The 24,586-nt window shown below is 40.6% G+C and overlaps 1 protein-coding gene across 1 annotated transcript in view; it reads right to left on the bottom strand.

Moving 5' to 3' along the window:
* LOC119657223 (allatostatin-A receptor) overlaps positions 1-23,851 on the bottom strand; it is a 36,207-nt gene extending 12,356 nt beyond the window's left edge. The window contains exons 1-2 of the mRNA XM_038064034.1: positions 23,210-23,851; positions 249-515 (exon numbers count right to left, since the gene is read on the bottom strand). Of these exons, the coding sequence (XP_037919962.1) occupies positions 249-515; positions 23,210-23,683 (741 nt within the window). The 5' untranslated portion in view covers positions 23,684-23,851. The remainder of the gene's footprint in view (positions 1-248; positions 516-23,209) is intronic.
* Positions 23,852-24,586: the final 735 nt, after the last annotated feature.

The following is a 24,586-nucleotide window of genomic DNA, read 5'->3' as shown; positions in this document are numbered from 1 at the left end:
ATGTTCTGCAGAATAATTACAAAAACAATTACTGAAATGTTCAATCAAATATAAACGGAATAATTAATTTAATAAAATCAACCCTGCAGCAAGTTCTTGGCTTCAGTATGAAAATTTCACCGAGTCCGTACATGCATGCATAATTGAAAGCTTCTGTACATTCTTAATTGCTTATACTCGTATGTACTAATTGCAATAATATCCACCTGACGAATTCATATCCTCAAAAATATATAATATATACGTACCTGGATTGGGAACCATAATGAAGCGAAAGCTACCACCACTACAACGACAAGCCTCGTAACCCTTTTTCGTCCTTTTTGTGATTCAGTTGACAGCTTGTTACCAACTACAGTTGTCCATAATCGGATTATCATTCGTATGTAAAGTCCGCTAATTAGGACTAATGGCACTATGAATGAAGTTGCCATAAATGTTATATGAAATGTTGCCATGGGGTATGTGGTGTACAAGAATCTGCAACATAATGTGTCCTCCGTGGAATCACAGTACTGTAAAAGAAAGCAAATTAGTCAAATATTTCTGTGAAACATGCAACAACTTTATGAACAGATAATTAAAATAACAATTTAAACGGTCATTAAAAATGCCGAGCTTTCATAAACGATAATGCCTATTTTAACACTTGCAATCATATTTTCCGCACGTAATAAATCCTGCATTCTATCATGCATACTATCTAAAAACAAGTCGGCCACTGGAAGCTCAGTGCTTCGGGTATGAATAGTTTCGTTGATTTTTTCTCTAAAAACACTTGGGTGCACGATGGTTCCATTTATGTACAGCTGAATATAATCGATAGTCAATCCGATGGGGTGCTGACATTTTATCTCTTATATTTATCTTTTGGGACGACCCACTCGTCGGCCATCATAGGGGAGTGGATTCCACTGTATGGCGTAACCCGCAATGTAACTGTCGCCGCTTCTTAATGTGTGACCTATCCACTGCCACTTTCGCCGTCGGGTCGCAGTGCGTATGAGCGCATGTCCTGTGCGCTGGCTAAGTTATTTATTTGTGATAGTGTCAAGCCAGCGTACTCCAATGATACGTTGCAGACAGGTGTTGATCGAGGCTTGGAGTTTTGAGTAACAGTGGGTTACCCAAAACCTAAAAAAGGTGGCGTAGTGGACAATGTAGGTCCACCAGCTCCGAAGTTCAACTCTACCGAAGGGTTCTGCCCACACGTGTCTGCACGTCTCTTTATTAGCTAGGCTCGGGACTTCTCTTCGGATACTTCAGTTGTGGCGATCGAAGCTTTTGAGTAACAGCGGAGTTCATCTCCCATGTGCTACTCCCATTTATCAACACATAAAGAATACTAGCACAGAACAGGCTTAACTTAATCTTGGTGTTGAGATGACTGCATTTCCAGAGGGCAGCGAAAGCCAATCTAGCGCTGTTAGCGCGTCCGGCAATATCCAGTTCGGAGAAACCGTGCTTCTTAGATATACATATTGATCGGCGCCTTTGATTCTCTACCCATTAATGCAGATAGGGAGAGTGCGATGTCCCGTCATACTGAAAACCTTGGTTTTGTTGGTGTTTATCTTCAGTCCAACTCTACTTGCCTCTTTTTCCAAATCTAGAGCCATTTGACAAAGGTCCATGACCCGGTGAGAGAGCAACCAGATGTCATCAGCGCGGTCGAGGTGTTTGAGGAAAGTTATCATAATCCATTGAATTCTTCCACGTTCTCCGGTAGATAACAGTAGTACATTCTCGAAGCGAGCTAGCATAAAGAGCGAATGAATCTCTAATGCTGCTTCGCCTCGAGTACTCGCCCACCATGTGCTTCAAGTAATAGCTGTTGCTTGTGTATACATTTTTTATGCACTTCTTGCATACTGATGAATTGCGCTTTACTCAATTGCAAAGTGACCTGTCTTAGTTCCTACATTTGACAGATTGGTAACTAGTTGGTTCCAAGCCGATTCTGACCTTCTTTAGGATAGAGTTCTGCTAACTTCATGCCGGAAACTCTATTTTAGGAAAGGCGCAGCAACTTCAGTTTGCCCTGTGCTGACGGTAGCTGCTGCACTTTCGTCCAATGGACCTCGTGTGCTTATCAGCCGGGGGTTCTAGGGCTTTTCATAGTTAGATTTTGGCTCACTGCAGATTATACAAATCTATATATAACCGAAGGTCATGGGTGTACATAATAGAAAAGATCAATAAAGAACTATCTTCTAGATAACGTTCTTCATTTCATTTGATCATAGGAGCATATAAGAGCAGTGACACTACGGGGTAAAACCCAGATGCGATTGGGTGCTACCCATACGAGTATACAAGCTAGAGAAGCTAGCAAAAACTTTAAATATACTGCTGTACTTTGGGAAAGAGATGCCAAGTTGCATGATGGGAACACAATAACTTAACAACTGCAACTTTGTTGATAATGGTAAGATTTCCACCAAACTTTCCAGTATGATGTCTTATATTGAAACTTACATTATTGCATAGATCTATGATGAACTTAAGGGGGAAACTGCGTTAAAAGGCATTTTTTCACTCAATTTTTGGTGGAAAGAATTATTTTGAATTCAATCAAATTTGGACATTATATTGGCCATGGTCTCCGGGCGTGTAGATCCTCCAGTTTTTATCTGAAACAAGAAAGCTTTGAATTTTACATCACTAGCTGATTTTGAAAGAATATGAATCTGAATGCAACTGAGAATAGTAAAAATTAAAAATTTTACGGGTACTAAAATAATATTTTAACTTTCATCATTTCTTTCACTAATTATGTAAAAAAGCACCCTTACAAATGTGATACCATCCCATATGTTGGTTCATATAATACAGGGTGCGGCAGCATAACTTCCTTTTTTAAAATGCGCGCCACTCAGTTAGTTGATGTCATAGCGGAGCGCTAGTGGTCCCGTTCAAGAGGGGATACTGTAAAGTTTTGTCCCGACACGGTTCAGTCGCCATCATGCGTTGGAATAGTGAGGAGCGTGCCTTTGCCGTTGAGGTTTACTTTTCAAGCGGATGTTCGGTTATTGCAACACAGCGTGCATTTCAGAATCGCTTTAATTTAGCCCCGTTGGCTCTCGTCCCAGACCGCAAATCAATTGTTACATGGGTCACTACATTCAGACAAACTGCAAGTACGACAAAAGGAAGAACTGGAGTCCCTCCGCCCGTTAGATCACCTGAGAGCATTGAAGCAGTGAGAGCGTCAATGGACTGGACTATCCGATCGTTCTGTGAGAAGAATTCTTCGTGATGATCTTCATTTTCATCCCTATAAGATGGCGATAGTGCAGGAACTTTCAGAACGTGACTTCAATTCTCGGATGTACGCGTGTGAGCTTCTTCTTGATGTCGTTCCCAAGGGTGCTATTTTTTTTTTAGCGATGAAGCCCATTTTCATTTGTGTGGGTCGGTTAACAAACAAAACATGCGCATAGTGGGCTGACACCAACCCTCGAGAATTGCATCAAAAGCCTTTGCATTCACCCAAAGTCACAGTGTGGTGTGCAATTTCCTCAGGTGGAATTATTGGTCCCTGGTTTTTTGAGGAAAATGAGGTTACAGTGACAGTGAATTCGGATCGGTATGTAAACATGCTACAGAATTTTTTTTTCCCACGGCTAGAAAATTTGGATTTGGGGGACACTTGGTTCCAACAAGACGGTGCAACAGCACACACTTCAAGAGCATCGATGGCTGTTTTGAGGGAACACTTTCCAGACCGCCTTATCTCAATTAGAGGCGATTTGGAATGGCCGGCACGCTCTCCCGATCTGTCACCTTGTGATTTTTTTCTATGAGGTTTTTTGAAATCCCGTGTTTATGTCAACCGTCCACGAACCCTACAAGATTTGAAGACCAACATCCAAGAAGAAATTGCCAACATAACACCTGCTATGCTAACAAAAGTCATGACAAACGCCAGAAATCGGTTTACGCAATGCATAGAGAATGGGGGACGTTACCTAACAGATTTGATCTTCAAAACAATGTAAATAAAAACGTTAGACATGTACCTACATTATAAAAAATAAATAAATATTTTCCGATACCTACAATAGTTTTTATTGAGTTTTGAAAAAAGGAAGTTATGCTGCCGCACCCTGTATAATCAAGTAATCGCTCGGCTCTACGCCCATAAAATCTAAAAGACGACGAATTTCGCTTGGAAATTTCCGCAGCTAATTCTGAGATAGCCAAGCTAACGATCTTTACAATAAAAGAAACTCGATTCTGAGAACCTCCTAATATGCTCCTCCTCCCCCTCAAGGTGGTTTGCAGTGAATTTCCAAAATATAAGATATCGCAACGGAGATTATTTCGGAGCCTTAGGCGCATTCATGGACATCGAAGGCGCCTTCAATTATGCCTCATCCGCCGCAATTCGTAACGCTGTCTTGCCGCATGGAATCGAATCGCTGTTAATCAGGCGGATGCTTCACATATTGGAGTGGGGGAAGATCCACATATTGGTCGGACAGAAGTCTATTGAGGCAGGGCGTCTTAAGGGTTGCCAACAGAGAGGGGTGCTCTCTCCTCTGTTATGGCTCTTGGTAACGGATTCCTTGCTATTGCTGGAGGGCACAAAGGTCTTCCCACAAGCATTTTCGGACGATCTAGCCGTAATAATTATCAGGAAGTTGGCGGGCACAGTATGTGATCGCCTGAATGCAACACTCACGGTGAACGCTAGAAAGACTAGACTAGTTATGTTCACTAGGAACGTCAACTGAGGCAGCTACACGCTACTCACCTTAACAGGGGCGGAAATCCAACTGATGCAAACAGTCAAATATTTAGGAGTACATCTCGACTCTAAGCTAACATGGAAGCACCCTATCCAGAAACAATACCAAAAATCCTGCAGATTGCTCTGGTGCTATAGGACTGCGATAGGTAAAACCTGTGGTCTTTCACCAAAACGGGTTCATTGGATATATACATCCATAATAAAACCCATTTTAATGTATACGTGTATCATGTGGTGGCCCAGACTGATCTTTGCTAACACCCAGAAGCTGCTGACGAGATTCAGAGACTAGGTTTCCTAAGTATTACTGGAGCAACAAGTAGTATGCCGGCCGTGGTACTCGAAACTATTTTAAATTTACAACCAATCCCCTTAAAAGAAGCTAACAACGCATACAGCCTTGATAATATTGGCGCATGGAGAGTCGGCCAATCATTCGGTTATGCGTCTATCTGGAGGCAAACATCAGGTGGCGCTGATGCCCGTTGATCAAATAGTTTCCACATTCACCTTCGAAAAGACATACTCCGTCGTAAGCACCAAAAGAGTAGAATGATAAATAGCCTCAGCTTAGTAATATTCATCGACGGGTCAGTCATGGAAAACGGATCGGGCGCAGGGGTGTTCTCGGAAAATCCGATTATGGCACTGGCTCGACCTCTCGGAAAAATGACGACCATATTCCAGGCGGAGATATATGCCATTCTCATCATGTCTCATCATTCGAATCTGTTCCGACAATCTGGCAGCATTATCAACACTAAATCGCAACGACATATCAAGCCAGCTATTGTGTGGAGTTGTCATTAGGTGCTGCTGAAACTTAACCGACTGAACGAAATATTCCTGATGTGGATGCCAGGCAAGGATTCACTCAGTCAAATCGAGAAATTTGAACTTCTTCCGACAGGTGAAAATCTTTGTGAAGGAACCCAGGGCAGCATTTTTATTGTCTCTTAAAAAGTGGGACATGAGAACCCTAGTCGGCCTTTTAACGGGACACTACCCCTTGAACTATCACATAGAAAAAATCGAAGTGATGGTCTTGGTCATATACAGCCAAAGCAAGAATGAAGAAGAGACGGCCCTGCACTTCGAATGCAGCTGCCGGGCTTCCTCAGACCTTAGACGAAGATACCCTTCGTAAGGTTTTCTTCAACGAAGAGTCTGCGCATTCCCTTTCTCTGGATAATGTTCTTAGATTCAGAGAAAGCACAAGTAGGCAAATAATAATAAGTATTTATTTACATTTTGGGTCTAAATACAACCATCCGTGCAACGATTGTATGGTTCCATTTAAAACCTGAAATCATACCAGCACAATGGCCGCAATGGTTGATTCCCAGCTTCTCTACTCTGGTGTCGGTTCATGGAGCATGTTTGTTTTCACCTATATTGATTTCGAAGGTGTATTAACTTTCGAACTTAATCTTCACGGCGGAATTACTGGTGCCGCCGATGTGCGGGTGGGCGTTCTGGACAATTCTCGGCAGATAAACTACAATGAGAGAATCCCGATCAGCTAAAAGGAGTCTCGCAAACCTATAAACAAAGCTCAATCTGTGGGAACTTGGTTTAAAACTTGTCATACGGGAAATCGGAGTTCTGTACAAACCCAGCTTACTTAATACCAACCAGATGGACCTCATTTTTACGGGCATTATTTCCTAAACATTCCAAACGTTTTGATGAAAATAGGGTTGAAGATGCCGAGGAATGCCCGCTTTTCAATATAAAAGGCGCCAGGTTCTTGTAGTATCCCGCCAGAGGTATATAAACTGGGGTTCCACCATCAGCCAACTGCTCGGCATACTCAACACTTGAGATGGAGTTCGTCAACTACTCTATGCAGAACAGAGGGTTGCACGTTGTCAGAAAGATTCTGCGGAGCGCCGGTAGATTGAATCTTGTTTCACATTACGACTGGTGGAGGAATCGGATGACAAGAGATTCCTTCAACTAACCATTCCTTTCCCCCTCCCCGCACTCGTGATACGAATTCTCTAACTTGAAACCTCCTGAAGGCGAGAGAGTGGGGGATCTAGCGTAAAATAATGTGTCAAATGACGAGAAAGTGTTTAGTTAGTATACGGATGACGTCGTACCGCTGCCGGAGTACAACACTCCCTACCTACAAAAAAGGTACATTACCTAGGGTAACCGTGTGGATAAATGTCAAAAGGGGTTGCTCACAGAGATTCATCATAAGCCCATTTTCATTGAACCGGATGGTATTTGAACTGTTGGCCAAGCTTACCTCGATAGTTATTGCATGCCTTCCTGCTTTTAGACGGGATGCGTGTTAGATCCTGACAAGAAAACTTACGTGTGTCTAGCAGCATTTAGGCTCTGCCAATTTTCATTATAAAAACCTTGTTCCCAGTTTATGAAGACAGCCTTAGCCAATGCTAATGATACTCCAATGCAAACTCCGGTCCAGGCATGCGGGAGATTAAACTCTCTTTTGCTAAGGCATTCGAGATTTCATTTCCCTCTACACCACAGTGACCAGGTACTCAGAGTAGTTCCACCGCATTGAATCTAGAAATAGAGTTCAAACGCTTTCTGTATTTTTGAACGATTTCAAAGGTGAGAGACTACTCAAAGCCCGAAGTGGAGCCTGGCAATCGCTGCATACCTCGGTTCCATTGCTCTTGCACCTGAAAAATGTAGGGGTAGTCCTTTACCTTACCTTACTCATGTTTGATTTCTGTAAGAATATCCGCAAATGGAGGTGCAGACGTACTCATGCCCTCATCCAGCAAAGGTCTCATCTCATCTCGTGGAGCTTTCGTCAGTTTTCCACTTAATACCTTCACTGATTTGCGGTGTCCGGTTTACATATGTCCGACCATGCAAACTGTCATCAAGTCAATTGCGTTCTTTGGCTACGGAAAAGATAGATTCGTTCGAGATAAAGAGCAAGCTACCATTATATAGTAGTATTCCAAACTACAACTCTAGACTATTGATTGAAATTCGCCTTACCTGGTAACAGAAGTAATCGATGTGATCGTGGCCAATCAGTTAAATTATTGTCATTATGAAGTCGAAGAAGCTCAACACTATGGTCAAAAGTAAGTCGATTGGGCCAAAGTGTCTTATGGGTTGTCTGCATGAAAGGTTATCTCGCCTGTTCTTACTATGGCCTATGGTGGACGAGACAATCTGAACGTAACCCTACACTGACGATGTAAAGATAGAAACTACCTGCAATTTTCCGGACGCAGTATATGATTGCAAGGGTGCAAGTCACTAAGTGATGCAAGCTGCTGTTAGTAGCTGTTCAAACTCGTCGACTAAACGAAACGCTCCTAATGTAAGTGCAAGGACAAGTAATGAAGATGCTGAGAAGCAAGGGTCTGACTCCATAATAGTGCTTTTGGTTCCCAGTCATCTCCTGTAGAACCTGCTCTGAACTTTATGAATGACCCCGATGCCGTTAGATCGACATTTTTACTGTCCCCTAAAATAGCAAATATCAAAACCTTATTAAAGCATTCGAAGGGACACCGCTCCCTAAAGTACCATCTGGAAAAAATCGTAGTCGATGTGAGTAACAGCGGGAGATGACCCTCTATTTCTTATTAAGGTTCCTTGGGAGTTTCTCCTTATTTCTCTGCTTTGGAGAGGTGTTCCAGCATTCGCGAAAGCCTGCGAGCATCGCGGACAGTAAGCGGTCTAAAAAGACATATCCCGAGATAGTGTAAGGTAGACCATGAATTAGGTCGTATTTAAATTTGAACTCGCGTGCAATCCCAAGCGGTTGGAGGTGTGATCAGGTTGTGAGGTCACAAAATGTCTTTAGTGTAAAGCATATTTACTTGAACAGTGGTTCGTTTTTAAGGTTTTGTTTTACTTTTTATTAAAATCGGTTCAATGTCTGTCTGTCTGCCTATCTGTCCGTCTGTCTGTCTTTCTGTCTTTTTTTTATACGTTGGAAAGGGGAAAGGTTCAAAAGCTACCGCTGGCTCCTGCTATACGGTTATCTGAGACTTTTACTCACTAAAACCACCTCCTTCTCCTTCGCTTACCCCGCGGGACTGCCATTTCGGTATTACATCGCGGGGCAGGATCAGTTATGAACTGCGGCTTCTGTCGTTATTTGTAACTTTCCTCCGAAGCTCCTCCCTCCTCAGCAGATTGTGGATCGTCTTCATTAATTTTTCCACCGCCCTCCGAAATGTTTCAGAGGCTAGCATGTGGTCCACGATATTCTCGTGTGTCAACCTTGCCTCGGCGTCAATTTCCGCCTCCGCTCTATGTGCAGTGAATCACGGGCAGTTAAAAACAACATGCTCCGCATCTTCCGGAATCATCACGCATGTCGGACAATACGGGAAGTCGTCACGCCCGAAGCGATAAAGGTATGCACCGTACCCTCCGTGCTCGCTTAGGAATTCAGTTAGGTGGTAACTCACCTCACCGTGCCTTCGCTTGATCCATTTAGAGACATCTGGAATAATCCTGTGTGTCGAGCGTCCTTTAGGTGAATCATCCCCCCTTTTTTGCCGTTCCAAAATAGAATCACTTCGTGCCAATTACCGACGATTGGTATAGGACTCACCGATTGCATGTGATGAGTCATAGAGGCGTCGGCCCTCGTTCGCCAAGGAGTCGATGGGGATCCTGCCGGCTATCACACAAGCTGCTTGATCTGAAGTTGTACGGTAAGCGCATGACGTACGTAATGCGCTCAATCGGTATGGGACTGCGATTTTTCTTCTGTTTGCTTCCACCTTCAAAGACGATGCCCAGACTGGAGCTGCATAAAACAAGATGGAGCTAACAACACTCGAGATCAGGAGCCGACGGCTTTGCCTAGGACTACCTATATTTGGCAACATTCTTGCCAACAATGTAGCCACTCCGGAAGCCATGGTTGCTAAATTTTCAAGATGAGACTTGAATTTCAGTCTTTGGTCAACCATGACTCCTAGGTACTTAAGCGTTGGTTGCGACTGTATGTGTTCACCAATCCTGATCTTTATCGACGTCTGCTTCCTTTGCTTTGTAATCAAGACTACCTCGGTTTTATGCTCCGCGAGTGTCAGACCAGCTTCCTCTAGCCAAGACCTGATTTCAAAAATTACCTCGTTTATGAGTACCTCGATCTCATCAATGTCTTGGGCCACGATAGTTACTCCGATATCGTCTGCGAAGCCAATGATTGTCACTCCTTTGGGTAGTTGCAACTTTAAAATCCCGTCATACATTATTATCCACAGGAGAGGACCGAGGACTGATCCTTGTGGAACCCCGCAGGTTGTTGTATACATCTTAGGTCCATCGTCCGAATCGTAATCGTAAAATGCACCAGATATTTAGGAGCGCCCAATTTGGTTAAAGCCGCGATTATTTTGCTCCACTTTGCCTAAAGGCATCCTTCACGTCGAGAGTGCCTGTCTGTCTGTCTATCTGTCATTCTGTCTGTCACAAGCACTTTCCCAGAAACGGCTATACCGATTGACACGAAATTTGGTGAGAAGGTGGGAACTGTGGACCCCGAGACATGCTATGAATTTAGGGAGGGGGGGGGGGGGGGGGCGCACATGTAAAAGGGGTCTAAAATTTTTTTTCACCGAATGTAGTCATGTAGGGTATCAAATGAAAGGCCTTACTTAGTACTTTTCGAAGCCGGTCTTAGTTTTGAGATTTGTTGGAAAAGTGGGGAGTGGGAGAGGTGGAAAGTGATGGTTTCTTTAACGGACCCATTCTCAGAGACTACTCAACCGAAAAATCTGAAGAAATGAAGCTGCCTTTATATGGCGCCCAGGCCTCAAAGTACTCTCCATATCGATATCTGTTCAAATTAAGTTAATAATAGTATATTACAATATTTTTGGGAAAATTGGGTAAAACCCCCCTTGAGTTTATCCCAGAGTTATAGAACTTGGTAGTAGTATAAAATATAATATGAAGCATATTATCCCCAAGTTTGATCAAAATCGTACTATTAGTAACAAAGTTACAGCAGCTCAAAGTTGCCTTTACCGTGTAAATTTACAACCCGAAGTGCTAATTCTGACATGCTAAATGCATATTCATAACGGGCTACGTACAAATGGGATAGTTCTACAGTTAAATATACTCACAGAAAAAACAAACAAAACCTTTCATGAAGCGCCCAGCTTCCGGTTTCCCGACTTGTTTTTATTGTGAGGTACACCTTTTGCGTGTGAATTACACAACTTGACAGATAGAAGAGGGTGAAGTAAAATAGAGCTTCAATTTGACTTAATCCAGATTTATCGATTTATCTTTGCTCCAATTACTGCATGAATTGAATCCTAATAAACTGAATTTAGAAAATGTTGAACCGTTCAGTAACGTTTCCGTTTTCCAACAAACACCTTTTCATCTCAGTGGCCATAAACGGAAATGCAAATATTGGAACAGTAAAAATCGAAAAGTTAAGTATGAAAGACCCCTTTATCCGTCCAATTTTAGATAGATAAGTCAGGAGACCCTACTTTTTGAAGATTTTTGGCTGATATCTCTACTGGGAATGTAGGGATAAGAGAGTTCCTGGAACCACATCTACAGCAACAAGTGCTAACCGGTGCTAATGAGCCAGATTTCATTCGCAACCAGAGAGGTCATTGTATCGCTCATAAATGTCATAATTTATAGACTACGGAATTAAATATTAGCTACATTATTATATACATTGTAGTGATTTAATATGTAGATATAGGAACAAGCAACAACAAGCTTTTCGAGGAAATCTTGAGCTTTCCGCAATCTTTCGTGCAACTCGATTCGTCAAACCGTTTCCTCAGGAGTATAGCTTGGTAGCGATAAATATGCTTTCGATCGGACTATGCCTCTAGATTTCGCAAAGCCCTTTTATAAAGTCTACAAACTTGTTGTTTATGGGTTGAAACCGCAGAAGGAAATCAATCATAAAAACTTTATTCAATTTTATAATTTTAATAACTTTATTACATAAAGTGGACGAGAAACTTAACTTTGTATATACTCTTTTCTTAATTGACATGTCAAAATTCATTTTTCAAATTCAATTCTTTTTTCGACCTAATCCAGGCCTACTCTGCCACGGAGAACACCGGTGGTGGCAACTGTCAATCGAATTAACAAATTTATTTGGAATTTTTTAACACCGCTGCACCACAAGCAACTTGAGTTACTTCTCAAAAACCATAAACCAATCATATCATAAGTATGGCAAGCATATTTTAATGATTTATTACCTAGAACCTAATCAAAATTAACCATATTTGAAGAGTACTTTCAAAAAGATTCAAAACATCATACAATTCACCAATTATTTGTTTTTCAGATGGTATGCCAACATTTTTTCAAGCTAGAGAAATCTTTTGAAGATTTTCAAAAAGTTTATAAACATTTATCGCTTTTATTACAGTTTGATTTATTCATTGATGAACACCAAGTCGGCAATATTATCAGTAAACAAGTCGAATTCTTTCAATAACAAAATAAATTTCAAATATACAATATAAAAAAAGCTTCTTCATGTTTCGCATGCAAGATATAAATATCTTACACACTCAAATTATCTTCTAAAAATATAAAAAGAAAAAAACCATTCTACACACTCCCGATTGCAACCTTTGTTAGATACATTTTCATCAAGTTATAAAGAAAGAAGGAAAAACAAAAAGTTTAATCGTTTTACATACACACTTCCCGCACCAGATACTATATTCTCCGTGCTTCTGGGCTCGAACACCAGATGGAATCAATTCTAAAAAAGATTAAAATCGAGTAATTATCACTCACTTTCAACTTATAAACAAACCAGAATTTGTTTATTGAAGAAGATATGGGTGATTAATAGAAAAATGTAATCGTTTTGCAATTCATATGCTTTTTTTTGGAAAAATCATTTAAAGATTTCAGTTGAATTTCCCAATTTTTAAGTATATAAGTAGATCTACCGAAAATGTTCAAGGTTCATAATTGGAAGAGAAGTGCCCATGGTCCGTATGGTTACCATAAAGCAACCCCATTCTACTCATGCTTTGTCTTATTCTGGAAATTGTTTACTTTGGAAATACAAACACTAACTATATGGGGTAAAAAATTCACACGTTTAGGTTGTTAACATCATTCAATGATTTTATTGGAAAAACAATGGTGTGAAAGAATATTATTAATACTTCCATCAATTAGATGAATAATGTAGGAAACTTGTAACAAGCTGGCTCGTAGTCGGAAATTAGAGGTTTAGGTTTTCTATCTTTACAACGGGGATGGAATATAATTTAATAAGGATATAGAGGCCCACCTATTCTACATCTATTTCTCAATTTACGCCAAAGAAACTAAAAAAAATCAAAAAATTAGAAACACTAGTAAGACGTTTCCAAGTAGTCTCCCAACTAATTACTAATCACTTCTTACAGCGCTTAACATATCTTCTTTTGCATGAAATACATTTTGAATAACTTCATTTAATTGATTTTTTTCAAATTGACTAGGTTTTGAGACTAAGGCATGCCTTACTTTAAGTCTCACCTTTTCAAACAAAACTAGCAGATAAAGAGGTGGCCAGACAGAAGAACGAATTCAGGCGTACCGCTCACTGATTTTAATATTAATACTCCGAAATGTCATCCATTAATAATTGAATAATAAAATTATAATATAAAAATGAAAAATGGGATTGCCCAATGCAAAAATGAATGTTCTTATTATTTACCTCTTCACTCTTCAAAGGAAAAATACCAGCAAATACATTGCATGGAAAAAACCACTTTGTTTGCAGCGAAAATGATTTATATGTAGATAAAAGAAGAACTAAAAAATGTCGGTATTCATCTTTTTATGTTATTTTTGACTTTAGATAAACTGTTTATCAAAATGTATAACAACTATATTTTTTGAATATTTTAACTGCTTTATTTAGGAGAAATTTCAGTAAATGACATTTGTTTGGCATTTAGAAGGAAACAGGGTATGAACTTACCTTAAGCGAGAAGAACACTTTTTTCATGGAATTTGAAATTCTTTGAAATCATCATACCAGAACGCCAGAATGAGGGTTGTACACCCCAGCAGAATTTGAGTGATGCATTCGGAATTTGGAGATAATAGTCCGTATCCGCTGCTGGATGTTTTCCAGTTCGGTCTTCGTCCTCTCAATATTCCGAATGCATGTGCCAGTGAAGGGATAGCGAATAAATTTATTGCGCTTATTTTATTCTGCCCCGAGAAATGCGATTTCAGCAGGAACTTCGCAAATTGCAGGAATTCGTACAACAGAGCATCGGCCAAATCACCTACCCGACGATGAATACCTTGCGGAGTTTCTAGGTATTTACACAAGTTAGCCGATCCAAACCAAAACCTTTTCAGTTTTTGGAACTATTTATTTCAGTAGAACCTCGTCTTGTGTAACTTCCATAAAATTCATGCTCGGCATAGTGCCTGCTGATGCCTTCAGTCATAATCCACTCAGCATGCTCAGTATGCTAGGCGGGTAACCCCGCAAAGCACATCTGAATAATCTTGTGCTTCCGTTACCGTAAATTTCTCCTTTTGGAAGTTCTGTTGGGATTTAGTGATCGATTGATTGCTGGTCTTCGCATATATTGCATTCTAGACACGTCTGGAGTGACTTTCGTCGTATCGTCGTAACTAACTGATTACAGAAAGAATCTGCCGCATTATCCTATCTTAATAAGTAATGCCAACCTTGCAGATGAATTTTTCATGGTGGATCGTTTTGGTCACTCAAACCAATAGCCCAGAAGCGAATTTTTACCACACAATACACAAGAGACTTGAGATCAATTTCTCAGAGTTGCTATGGATGCATAGAGACTAGGAATACCTGGTCTCTTCAAAGGATCCATTTCCAAAAATTCTATCCACGCTCTTTGGACTTCGTCCCGAACTTCTGCCGAAACTTACGCCGGTGGGTGAAGAAAAGTGCTTTGGGGAATATTGAAACTGCTACAGCAGTATGTTATTGATGCCACCGCTCCCATTGACTCTTGGACACTAGTTTCGACGGTGGCCTCAAGTCGAACACGCAGGTATTGACCTGCAACCCGCTGCACAGTCACAGACGTGCATTGCGGAAAACGCTCGACGAATCTCTAGTGCTGTTGCACTAGATGACAGAAGCATTAAGAAGTTATACCTGTTACGAAGAGGTTGTACCTGTTCCGCCGTTGTTATTTCATAAAAGGGGTAGCTGATAAAGGTATATATTCTCGGTCCCCTTCAACAGCTGCCTACGCGAGCTTTCTGAAGTTGTCGACGCGAAAAAGCTACCGCAAGTGGAGCTATGCTTCTGATCATCGTAGTACCTAAAAATCGAACTGCCCAAATTCAGTACGCCATGCTGTCTCTGCTATCCGTACCAGACCTTGCATTTCTTCTTCTTTTTTTGAATTTGATTGATGAATTTGAATTTTATACCTAACTACCAAGTGTGGTGATAGCTTCCTTAGTGAATAATCTTCAAGACCGCATTTTTTTATTTACTTAAAAACTGGGCCCGTACTAAAGGCCTGCAAATATTTGAAACTACTTACTTATGCTAACTTATCCTAAGCTAACCTAACATGATTACATAAAACTACTATTTACAATTAACAAATTGCATTTCCATCCTCTATAGACTCCCACCACCCAAATAGCATTAAGGAGGGGATTTGAAGGTGAAACTCACCTCACCTCGCCCAAGGAATCTAGCCAATGGGATTATTATTACCCTGCTGATGGAGTCTTCTAATTTTGGGATTGGAAAACGTTTCCATAACTATGACGGTTTGACATTTGCTCGCCAGTATGCTTCGGCATTTCGGCCGCAATTTTGAGTCTGCCAATTATAAGACAGTCCAGGGCAATAGCTTAGTGTCCGGCGTTCAAAGGCCGTACACTTTTCCATAGCTTTCGATGAGCAAGTGATCCACATAAGGTCTCTGTAATATATAATTGCTCGTATCAGAATTTTATACAGAGTCAGTTTGGTTTTGGTGCCTAAACCTACCTTCTTACGAGTAAGAAAGTACATTCTCCTCAATGGACTACGTGCCTTACTGATAGTGAGTTTAAGGTGAGGAGTGAATTTTAGCAACTCATTAAGTTAGATTCCTAGATACTTATCTATCGATTAGGGCATGCTCATTGTGTTGTTCCTGCCTTTATAATTTAAGTAAATGGATCTAGAACCAAGGTATCTAGATTTCCTCCAAAAGATGCAGACCTGCGTCTTTATCTCGGTTATTTTTATACCCCATTGCTGGTAGCATTTGCAGAGAACTACGAGGTATTTTTCTATCGCTTTAACTGCCTTCTGCGGTTGGTGGTCTGAAGACTAGACTAATGTCTCATCGACGAATTGAATCAGATCAATCCCCATTTCAGGGGATTGGACGTCAGCCCTAAAATTATTATAAAGAGTCGTACCAGAGACAGACTCTCGCAGTATCGCTAATGTTACCGTCAAAAGATCCGAGATTTCATTTCCAAGGCTAACATAGGGATGTCGATCTTCCAAAAAATCAATAACAATTTTTATGGGCCAGATAGGGTACTGATTTTTAATTAACCTACAAATGTGAACCTTTTGCAATACGGAGTCAAAGACGTTTTTATATTAAGACCACAGGCTACCATAGGTTTGTTGTTGACGTTCAGTCTGGTAGTCACCGTATTGTGGAAATAGCTTAGAGCATGGTGGGTAGAGTGTCTGAATCGGAATCCAAACTAATGATGAGTAATTATGCCTCGTAATGCAAGACCAACCTACTATACACGATCTCTCAAATAGCTGTTCGAAGTTTGTCAATAAGACCTAGAATTCTCCCCATTTCCCTAATGGCAATAATTTTGACTATTTCCCAGGTTGATTGAAAACAGCCGTTGAATTGCTTCAAACCTGCTGATCTTTTACCGTTTAGATTTTTGTCAGGACTGTGAGTTGTGGTAAGCTCAGACAATTTCCCGAATCCGTGAGTTTATTGACAAATTCGTCGTGAGCAATGAGTTTGTAAAAGCTTTTAGAAATGCAAGCTGGGTTTCCCCATGAAGCAGGTGCATGGAGCTATCGCCCAGAAGATTCCGCAAGGACTTTCGCTTTTCCAGTGTCACGGCAGGTGAGATATGGCATGTTAACCACACTACGTATCATCGTTCACTGTTACCTGGAATGTAGTTAAGCTGCCCCCACGACTTCCCGAGGCGCTCGCACTCATCCTCTACTATTCTGCGCCAACTACCCTTAGAGCGGCCCACTCTTCGGTCATCTTAGGAAAGTGAATTCCACTGTCGCTTCTCCTTAAAGTGTAACCTATCCATTGCCACTTCCGCCATCCAATCACAATGCGTATGAGTGTCAGGCCTGTGCGCCAACGAAGTTCTTCGGTCCCTGCTTTTACTCAAAATGAAGTTGCAGGATTTATACTTTCCAGTTAGCCTATGGTGTTAACATATTTGAGAATGTGGAGCATATTGTATTCCATTGCCCGAGTTAGTTTGCAGCGAGCGAAATTGGAGGTAGTTGTAGAAGAAAGTTAACATCAAAAGATATTGTAAAGTTCAAACAAAAGAGGCTTAGAATCAAGTCAAAAAGGAATTACAAACTATTTACGAAAACCAAAGTCAGGAGGAGTTTTGAAGAAAAACAAGAAACAAACAGCAACAAAGAATCAATCTTGTCTTTGCGACCGTTTCTGGGCGTTCAGATAGCTCCCTTCGCGATCGTTTTTACTCGAGATTATCAGACGTGATCCATTTCCAACTTCCAGTGGCTATCCGTCTCAAGAAATGCTTGTCTTTCAATTACTTCGCTAGTTTATATGTAACGCTGGTCACATGGCAAGGATGAAGTAGTGTCTAATGAGTTGGATTGGACGAAACCATCAGTTGTCTTTTTTAAGGTTTTGTTTGTAAAACAAAACCTTATTAAAATCGGTTTACTGTCTGTCTGTCTGTCCGTCTGTCTATCTGTCTATCTGTCTGTCTGTATGTCTGTCTGTCCGTCACACGCATTTTTCTCGGAGACGGATATAGCGATTGGCACCAAATTTGGTAGAAAAGTGGGAACTGTGAACGCTCACGCATATAGTGAGTTACATCCTTTTACATCGAATTTAAGGGGGGTCCCCATACAAGCAAAGGGAGGGTGTACATTTTTTTTTCATCAAATATAGTCATGTGGGATATCAAATTAAAGGTCTCGATTGGTACTTTTCGAAGCCAATCTTAGTTTTGACATTTGTTGAAAAGGTGGAGGGTGCGAGGGGTTGAAAGTGGTCATTTTTTTAACGAACCCATTCTCAGAAACTATAATACCCAACCGAAAAATTTGAAAAAAATCAGGGGGCTGTCACTATATGCTGCCTAGGCTTCGAAATACCCTCCATACCGATACCTGTTCAAATAAAGTTAATAATAGTACATTACTGTAATTTTTAGTAATTGACAGGAAAACTCCCCTTAGGTTCACCCTAGAATCACAAAATTTTGCAACAATATAGGCTACAGCATAGAGCATGATCCTGCCAAATTTGGTAAAAATCACACTATTACTAACAAAGTAATACTAGGTCAAAGCTGTCGCTTCTCTGCAAATTCGAGACTATGAATGTCAATATCACTTGAAAATGGCCATTTTCACATAATATATGCATATTTTACGTGGTACATGCTAATGGGACAAATGCACATCCAAATCTCTTTATAAAAGAAATACACAAAACCTTTCATACCTGAAGTGTCTAGCTTCCGGTTTCCCGACTTGTTTAATACTTGGATGCTAACTCGGAAATGAGGGGTTCGTGAACCAAAGAAGTCAGATTAGAAGAAGAAGTCATGTCTCCACAAATTTTGCTTTGTCCTAGCTTAGGCTTAAATTTATCGGTGATTTTAAGTTGAATATAATTCGCAGAAACCGCAAAGCCGTCTCCGCCTAATAATTCGCATGCCTAAAAGTATATAGTACATTGTGGAAAACGACTACCATTTGGAAAAATTGCACTACGTTTTAAAACCCCATGCTTTTCGATAGTATTGCGACTGTCGGCTTACCAAAAAAAAATTCCAAAAAAATTTTCAAGAATGGCTTTAGTAGGAGGAGGATGGGATATGGTTTGGGGATGGAGAAATGAAGTGGATTGGAAACAGCGTCGACCAGTTTATTTGGGCTGTGGGACGTGTTAAGTAAGAATAGGAGTGGCGGTCAATGTAGAAAGTTTCTCTACCTCCCCTGTCGAATAGACGGTAGCCACTGGTGTAGGGAATAAGGTCTTACGGGAATTGGTTCAGATCGAAGAAATTTTCTTCCTCCCTTAAATTTAACCGTTTGTGTCGTAGGTTTATTTAAACGAAAGATAAGATATAGTACTTATCTTCTGAATGTTTTTAGGCGGTATTATTTGAAATAATTAAAACTTGTTTTTTCTATTCGCTAGTGTTGTTTATTGGTCTTGCAAATATCCTTGTTTCGGGAACCACTTGTTCCCTTCATCAGTATTAATAGGTCTCTGACTTCCCTTCATCAGCGCATACAAGCCTCAGACTTGCTAACACAAATAAAGGGAACAAGTGGTTCCCGAAATATCGGTATTTGCAAAACCAATAAATAACACTAACGACTAGAAAAGGCAAGTTTTAATTATTTCAATGACTTATCTTGTTAATGTGAACTTCTCTCAGAGAGAGAGAGAAGTTCCAAAAGATGGTAACTCCTGGATAGACGCCTTCTTTAACGGGAAATGGGAGTTAAATTGATGTTGACAGACAGGAAGACATCTACATTTTGTCCTGCAAAAAGTATCGTTTGACACTTTTGAGAATTGATTGCTAGTTGCCACAAAATGTCGGTGAAGATGGTCCAAATATGAATTCAAACGAGTTACCCCTCATCCATTCGTGGAAGTGAAAATAATGAGAATTTTAATGGGATGATGGATTGGAGCGGGCGTGGGATGTCTGCTGTAAAAAGCGAGAATAGGGTTATAGGAAGTATGCACCCTTGTAGGATTTCAGCAGACCAGGAGAACTGCTACTGGACTTGCACTCAGGATTACCAACCATCTAGAAAGCTAAGGATTAGGTTACAATCTATATCGCCATACGGGGTCAAAAGCTGTTTTCTTACTGTTGTCTCCGAGCACGATATCAGTTTTGAGAATGTCCTATTCCATTAACTTAACGATGATCAATTTGATGGCCTGCTCGAAAATGTTGGCGGAGTTTGGAGGATAGTTGGAATTTTAGCAGAGATTTAAACCGCGACCTTCTGCTAAGATAGCCTAGCACTTTAACTACTGAGCCACCCGGACACAACGATTATTTTCACTGAAAATAAATAGTTTAAATAAAATAGAAACATGGGGTCCGTGGACCACCAAACGTGAGAGCAAGTTACTCTCCATTTGGTCCAGTCCAACATCAAGTGGATGTGGACTTAGGATCCCTCACATTCCAAACAAAAATCTAGCTTTGGCCTAGCTTAGGCTCAAAGTATTGGCGGTTTAAATTTGCACCCTTGTCGGGTTTTTGCGATTATAAAGAAGCGTTTTCCACCTGTTGCTACTTTCGGTCGCGCTGCTTCTAGGGCAGAGGTGAAGCAGCGCCTGATGAGTTGTCGCTGCCCTGGACGAAATCTTCAGCCTTTCTTTTTTAGAAATTATTGAGTTTGAGAAGTTTTAGGTCCGGATAGCTGAGTAGTTAGAGCACATGGCTGTCGCGGTTCAAATAGAATTTGTATCGTGATTTGACGTCGAGCACGTATGCAGAATGAAGTACTTCTGCATGGTTTGAACCAGACTGTGTGGAAGTCCCAGGACATCAAAGGAAGCCGTGAGGGAATTAGGTACAATACCTGTAGCTGACAATATTATGGAAACTACAACCACCCGCGCGAGATACCAAATTTCTTCGCCTTCACCTTCTTGTTCACGTATTTCCGTTCGATGTTGCTGTTAAGGGGAGAGCAACATTACTAATACATATAGGCGGAGCGACCCGTCTTGCCAACTAACAGTATATCAGGCTTGTTATGTGGAATATGGCGATCAATTAGAACTTGCCGGTCCCAATACATACTGTAAGCAGAACTATCAAGTACTGCTTACGGCTCATATCGGTAAACCGCACATGTTCCCGTGATCGACCTCCATTCATTGATCCGTTCTTGGTCCGACTTCACCCCACTCAGGATTGAAAGATCGATCCTTCAAGTTAAGTGGAGTCAGTCCACAGTCTGCCTGCACTTTGCTGTAAAAATAAGCGCGCTGCGTGTAGACTTCGCGCTGATGTTGTGCCGACACGTCAGGATGATGTCAGGAGGCAGGTTCATCCGCTCCACGGCGGATTTCGAATGATGCATTCGGAATTTGGACATAGTTGTCCATATCCGCTGCTGGACGTTTTCTAGATCGATCTTCCAGTTCCAGACGGATTTTCCATGGTGGATCTCTTCGGTCACTCAAACCAATAACGCGAAAGCGAATCTTCTGACCGTGCAAGCTAACAGTCGTAACTGCACCACAATACACAAGTGATTGTAGTTGCTGCAGCAGCTTGTCAGCACACGGCTGAGGTGCAATCTCCTCATTGATTTGAGATAGAATTCTCAGGGGAGACCTCAGCTGGACGGTGGAGAAGAGTTCTTTGACGAGTACTGAAACTGTTGCCTGCAGTGCGGCGTGGTGTTGGTAATGCCGCCGCCTCTGCCCCCATCACCAGTTTCCACGAATACCTCAAATCGAATACGTTCCTTGATGATGATCGGGATTGTGTCGCTGCGAGTTATAAAGTGGTACTGGTCTGCGACTCGCTGCTCGACGAATCTCTGGTGCATCAAAGGTTGTGTTCGTAGTAGAAACAGATTATGAAGAGGTTCATTTCCTCAGTCCATTTTATCCGCTGCCTACGCCAGCCTGCTGAAGTGGTCCCCACAGATTATGGCGAAGCAGCTGAAGCAGGGGGAGCAACGCTCCTGGAGAGGCGTCAAGCGCATGTCGACGGAGCACTTTGATGGAGGTTCAATATTTGCGAGCGGACTTTCACTGTCAGTTTCGCCTTTTTTTAGGTTTTTAGGATAGCTCTCCCGTGGTGGTAGTCTCCGGCCACTCAAGATGGTCTTTTGACCGTCGCAATTTGAATTAGTAATTACAAAGCAATATGATTAGCAATGTACTCGCTCGTGAAAATTACCCTAATTTGAGTTAAGTTACAAGTGGGCCGACTGGTATCCGACATCGAGTCACAATGCAAATTATTCTGCCACCAGTAAGATTGAGATTAACTAACGAGCCACTCAGATATGACGATTATTCTCACTAACAATAAACAGTTGATTGAATTTGTACTTTATGTTCATTCACTTCATAGGAAATGACCCAATTAATAAGATATCATTGCCGAATTTTCGCGGACTATTGGCCACTAAAAATATGTTATTTATTAAATAATATTAAAATATTTGTTTAGTTAATCCCAACGTGTTGACAAGTTTCAGGGATACCCATGAAGTGTAGAAACTAATTTATTAAATACTTTTTTTTTAGTTTTGGTCTAACCTCACCTTACTAAAGTAACAATATTATTGTGTAACCTAAAAACCATTTTTATCTGCGAATCAACCTAACCAACCACTAAAGGACTCGTGACTACTTCTAGCTTTCCAATTTTCAGAATTTGCTTTATCAACCAAGTCAACAATATCAATTCCCAACATGACCTGTTTTCAGTGTGTGACCAATGGGGAAGACCACGCACCCAACCACCTACTTTAGCTTCCCCTTCGAAGACATCCAGGTTTTATGGTGGCCTTTTACTGAATTAATTTACTTAGTAAACATACTTCGAAATTAATCGTAATAGCAGAGAACTGAGGTTTGGAACAGCTCTAGATACTTTCCTTCGATTCAAGATATTACACGAGTTTGTGTTTATTTCACATTTATATCTCCATGATATTATGCACATATATATGTAGCAAGGCATAATCGTAACTGTAGCAAAGCTTCCTATCATTGGAATGAAATATGAACTGTTATGTACTATCTACTCCAAAATTATGGGAAATTTTTACCCCAACCTATATTCTCTAAACAACTGATTTACGATCAAAACAACCGTTCTAGACAACATGATAACAAATTCACGTCATTTGCTTTACGTTTCAATACGTCCTCGTAGATGCAGATTTGTCGTAAAGGCTTTTTCCCTTAACTGCCTATTTATGTATATGTGGAGATCCCAGAGTGTAATAAAAGAAAAATATACCAATAACTACAAGTATTTCTGAACAGAATGTATCTGAGTTAACATCAGAGAATGGAAAAGATACAGGAGATTTTTTAAAAATAATATTTGAAAATTTTTATCTATTCAGGACAATTACTTGCGTTTTTATCCCTTCCTCCCTTCACAACACGGGTGAATCCCCAAAATTTACCTAATTGTGATTTGTCATCCCCAATTCTTAAATGGCATACTTACATCAAGCCCATGCATGAATGCTATCGGTGAGAATGCGGTACAAATCACAACCCACAGAATCGTGATAGCCATCCTTGTATACTTTTCCGTCCTTATACTCCTGCTCCGAATAGGATGCACAACAGCCAAATAGCGATCGAGGGACATCAAAACTAAGGTATATATGCTGGCGTGCGCGAAAAGCACTATCAAATATTGAACACATTTGCACCAAGTATCACCAAACGGCCATTGGGACAACACGTAATCTGTGGCCGTAAACGGAATGCAAAATATTACAAACAGCAAATCTGCAACGGCTAAGTTCACTATCAACAGATTTGTGGTGGAACGCATTTGAGGATTTGCAATCACTACGAGAATTACCAAAGAGTTCCCGAATAATCCCGTCACGGCAATCATCCCGAAGAAGACGGGAACCACAACGGACACTAGCTCCTCAATCGCATTGAACTCCAAAGCAGTTTCGTTCATTTTGGGAACTTTTAAAGGATTCGGTTTGCTCTATAGCATGAAGCGACGATTCGAATGGATCTTGTATTTTCCAGGACTTTTTTCACCCCGACGCGTCTGAAAGTGAAAGGCAACTGTTGCGCCAACTTAGACTTGACCGTTCCAAGCGGTTTCGCCTCTTCGTGGATTTATGTACTGATAGTTGCGATGATTTTGGCCCATCGCCTCTTGTAAATAATTCCACCCATTCCCGTGTTTACCACATTCCACGTAGTATTCGCTGTTTGCACTTTTACAGTAGTGTGAGTAAATAAAGAACAAGGAAGCTTTCTTTTTGGTGAAATACTTTAATTTTTTAATATGTGCTTTTCTGAAAGTATATTACCCTCGTCTGATTATTATCTATAAGATAACTACGGCGTTTAGCAATAAATTTGAAGGAAATTTATACAAAACTCAAGTCTGGGGTGAAAATTGCCGTTTTTGCGATTATCATCAAGAAAAGATTTTTACTTAAAAAAATCTTAGAAATTCAATTTAATTTTAATGTTCCAATATTATATTCAATAAGAAATTAAGGGGGAGATAGCTGTAACCGGTCCAGGAAACTCATATTTTTTTTCTTCTATGTTGATAATCTTTCCATATTACAATCTATAAAAGTTTCAAATAGAAATTTGAAATAATCTTCAAGTAATACATAGCTTTCGAAGTGTCCGTGCTTCTACTTGGGAGAGAGTTGACTTTCTCATAATCCCTTACACTTTGATTAGTTTTGTACGTTTTCGTCCTTTGAACACTATGATCCCTCAAGTGTCATCTAACAATACTTCAAGAGTCATTACCCAATGGGGGACATAACGTGAACTTAGCGATAGATCAACACGCAAGCTAAACTTGAAAAAAAAGTAAAACACAAAAGAA

Source organism: Hermetia illucens, chromosome 5 (genome assembly GCF_905115235.1).
Source record: "Hermetia illucens chromosome 5, iHerIll2.2.curated.20191125, whole genome shotgun sequence".
NCBI classification, from domain to species: Eukaryota; Metazoa; Arthropoda; class Insecta; order Diptera; family Stratiomyidae; genus Hermetia; species Hermetia illucens.
Note: the sequence above shows the minus strand (reverse complement) of the source record. Positions and strands in the feature narration are given on the sequence as shown.